We start from the raw sequence: 3,749 nt of genomic DNA, 5'->3' as shown, positions 1-3,749 counted from the left end.
CTGAACCATTAGAAAAAGAGAAAGGCGTTATCTGTGAAAGGAGGGAAGAGTTTGAACAAAAAGAGGAAGAGAAAGAAGACATGCTGGAATGGGCCAAAAAAACGAGAGGAAAAATCGAGGAAATCACAAAGTATCCAGAGATCTCTGAGCCTGAGGCAGTTCCTTCCCCTGGTCTGATTAGCCCAACTGAGCCAGGAGTCCTTCGAGAGACAGAATATGAACGAGAAGATAAGCAGGGCATTTTGTTCAGGGAAGCAGGCTTGCCTGGCTCCATGAGCTATGAGAAGGTGGAAGTAGTGGAATCCATTGAGAAGTTTTCAGACAACAGAATTCAGACGTATGAAGAGACAGCAATGATTGTGGAGACAATGATAGAGAAGACAAGCAAGAAGAAACCAGGTGACAAAGGCTCTTAAGTGATACACACACACCCCCCCTTGATAGTAAACTTGTCTGGCATAGTTATTAAATGACTGTTTTTTTTCCTGACCGAATGATACAGTAGTGAGATTTTTGCTGTTTGGTATGGAACAGATTGATACCTTGATGGCAGTTCTGTCTGACGTAGGCTTGCCTTTGGTGCCACGCCCATTAAAGCACTCCAGGGCAACAAGTAATAGGCACATCTGCGCACCTGATTTTCATGATTAGGACAAGTTGAAAGTAATTATTATTACAGAGCTGCCTGGCTTTTCACAGTATCCCGGACAAATTTGTGTATTCTTCTACTGCTGCCGTATGATTCCCCATCTCTCAGACAGCTGCAAATGTTAACTTGTGACATCATCTGGTTCATTTAATAAAAGTTTTGCCTTCTACCGAAGATACCCACTGTGGGTTTGTGTTGCCTGTACCGGTGACTAATCGTCCCTCCTAGTAACTGTCAGCTGAGTGGGTGTGCAGGAGCTTTTCCAGGGGAAGGGCTGGATACCTGTTAAATAACGTATTTCAAGTCTCTCTCATTTACAGTCATTAAATAGCAACGAGCTTGGCAGACCTTTCTTTTTGGATCTAAAGACAAACTCCATTTCGAATAAGCTCTCACTGCCTATCTTCTCAGAATAAAACTTGAAATTCCACTAAAGTGGGGGATAACCCTTATAGAAGGTATTAAAGGCATTATTTGTCCCTCACCAACACAACTGAGGTATTACTAATGCCAGCAAGCTTTTGAGCAGACTGCAGCCAACTCAAATGACTGTGTTTTGATACTTTCTTGTTAAGTATTTCCTTGGACTGTAGCGTTTTTACAGAGTTTAACATTTGCCACATGATCTTACCACAGCCCAGTCACCTGCAGTCCACGGAGCTCCACGGGGTTGCTGGAACAGGCCGTGCCTTCCCACGTCCCCATGCCTAGGGGCGCAAAAAGCAATACTTTGGCAGCAGCTTCTTGCAGCTTCCAGAAACCAGCTCAGGGAAAAAAACCAAACAAACATACCCCCCATAGGAAAGGAAACCCTTCACTTGTCTATGTGCAAATCCTGAGCACTACTGCAAGTGCTGGTGCATCATTTAGGCCTCAGCTTGACTTAAGGCTTACAACTAATCCCACTAACGCAAGGTACATACCGAAGTGCTTTACTAGGTTGGGTTCTACATGTTGCTTCTCCTACCCCAGTTCTCAAAATTTTTGTTTCAGCTTTCGGCATTGTTATGCCTCTTCCTTCTGGTTGATTACTCCCATTGTGGGGCAGAGGCTAAACACCATTGGAGCTGATGAGCCTGAGCTGCAGGAGTACCTTCTCGCATCACCCAAGCCTTCCCTTTGTTATTGCATTTGTGCTTGTTTTTTTTTTTTCTCATAAGTGAGTTCCAATGCAGGCGTGGCATCTAATCTACTGTGACTGTTGTCTGGCAAAGTGGCCCCTTCTTCTTTGAAACAGGGACAGGTTACAAATAGTCACATTTTTAGTCAGGACTTATTTTTTTTTTTGGGGGGGGGGGTGTTTTGTTGTTGTTGATGCTGTTTTATTGAAATTCTGTGGGTGTTCACGCCAGACATGGCTTACTAGGGTGTGTGCTGCTTTTCAGTTTAATTTATTAACAGTGTAAATAACTGCAGAGAAGGAATTTACCAATGCATACGCAGGCTCCACACTAGTGACCTGGAAGCAACTGCTCAGAACTGTCAGTGTAAGCAGGCTTTGGCTACTGCAAGTGGAGGAAAAAAAAAAAAAGGGGGGGGGGAAAAAAGGGGGGGGGAAAAAAAAACCCACACACACCCCCATACCATCAAAACAACAGAACACCAGGAACAACCAAAAAAATTAAAAAAAAAAAAATCAATCAATGAAACAAACCCCTCCACCAACCTGCAGCAATAGAAAATCTGTTTAATAATTCTGTTACTAAACAGGTGTGAACAGATTCACACCCAGCCATCTGGTTTCACTGCAACATGGAGAACTTCTTAACATTCAGAATACAAAAATCCTTAGTCAATGGTAAGGAGGCAACATTTCAAGAAAGCCTGGATTAGGTGTCTAAAGTGTGAATATTCCCACCACTGTCATCTTTGTGCTGAGGTGTCCCCACTCTCACTGCTGACATAGAAATGGTTTGCTGATGCTCGCAAACCTTGTTCAGCAGTTGTGCAGTATTAAAAAAAAAAAAACAAACCCACACACCCACAAAAAAAAAAATAAACCCTCCACAAAAAAACAAAAAACACACACCACCATAACACACACCCCCCAAAAAAAACCCAACCCAAAACACCCAAACACAAACCACACCACACACCACTCCTAAAGCAGGTCTGGGGCCATGCATTACTGAGGAAGTCAGGCACTGCATTGCACAGGCAGCCCCCAGAGGTGCAAGACTTGAGCCAAGCTGGTGCTGAGCTGCACCACAGATGCTGACATCAGCAGAGGTCAAGGACCATGATGAACTGCGGCCTAAATTCTGCTACAATCATCTGTCTCCTGCCTTCCACAAACATGGCAGTTGTGCACTAAGGCTGCAGATGACAGGCATCCTTCTGTAACTCTGTATGAAAATTACACAGAAAAAACCACTAGTATTCTATTGTTCATAGTAGCAATGCTGAAAGGTACAGTAAATCTCATAATTTGTGGGCTGACCTCTGCCTTAAATGCATATTCTCAAACACAGGTTCTCAATGAAGTGTTTAATGCAAAAGTGTGACAGTGAAAGACTTGCAAGCATCTATTCAGCAGAGCCTGGTAGGAGACCTCGGTTACTACAGGCAGATTCTCACCTCTATGGCAGTCAACTAGATCAGGAGGTTCCCTGCCACCTTTTACTGCTGCAGACATGGTAAGAAATTACAAAATGAAATGTACCCTGCCCATGGGAACATGTGAGCTAAAAAGCACCTAAAAAATGTGGGTGAGAAGTAGGGAGGAAGAGGGAAATGGGTTTTTTTTGTGGCTCACAGTGCTCCAAACAGCAGAGAAAAAAAAAAAAAACAACACCACCACAAACAACAAAACAACCTGCTGTGGTATTTCCTTGGGGCCAGAACTGCTTATGAAATGCAGTGCAAAAAAATGTTACTGTTTCACTTCCTGAACATTCCAGTTCCCCCCCAGGGCAGCAGTTCAGCATCCGCATCGCTGCATGCCTTTGCAGAGCTGCCGTTGGAGCAGTGGGTCTAAACCACATAAGTAATGCCCAAGGCTCTTCTGAGCCCGCAGCGTTCATATTCCTGTGTCCCACCGTATCACTAAATTAACATAAAGCCTGTTACTCTCCATTGGTTGCTATCAACTCTTTTGGAG

The 3,749-nt window shown here is 43.9% G+C and overlaps 1 protein-coding gene across 1 annotated transcript in view; it reads left to right on the top strand.

The window, feature by feature from the left end:
* The window catches only part of BFSP1 (beaded filament structural protein 1, filensin), a 17,482-nt gene extending 17,066 nt beyond the window's left edge, over nt 1-416 (top strand). Inside the window, exon 9 of the mRNA XM_010076497.1 lies at nt 1-416. Coding sequence (XP_010074799.1) covers nt 1-416 — 416 coding nt within the window.
* The last annotated feature ends 3,333 nt before the right edge of the window (nt 417-3,749 follow it).

This window comes from Pterocles gutturalis, unplaced genomic scaffold (assembly GCF_000699245.1).
Source record: "Pterocles gutturalis isolate BGI_N339 unplaced genomic scaffold, ASM69924v1 scaffold34403, whole genome shotgun sequence".
NCBI lineage: Eukaryota > Metazoa > Chordata > Aves > Pterocliformes > Pteroclidae > Pterocles > Pterocles gutturalis.
This window is presented reverse-complemented; position numbering and strand designations above follow the sequence as displayed.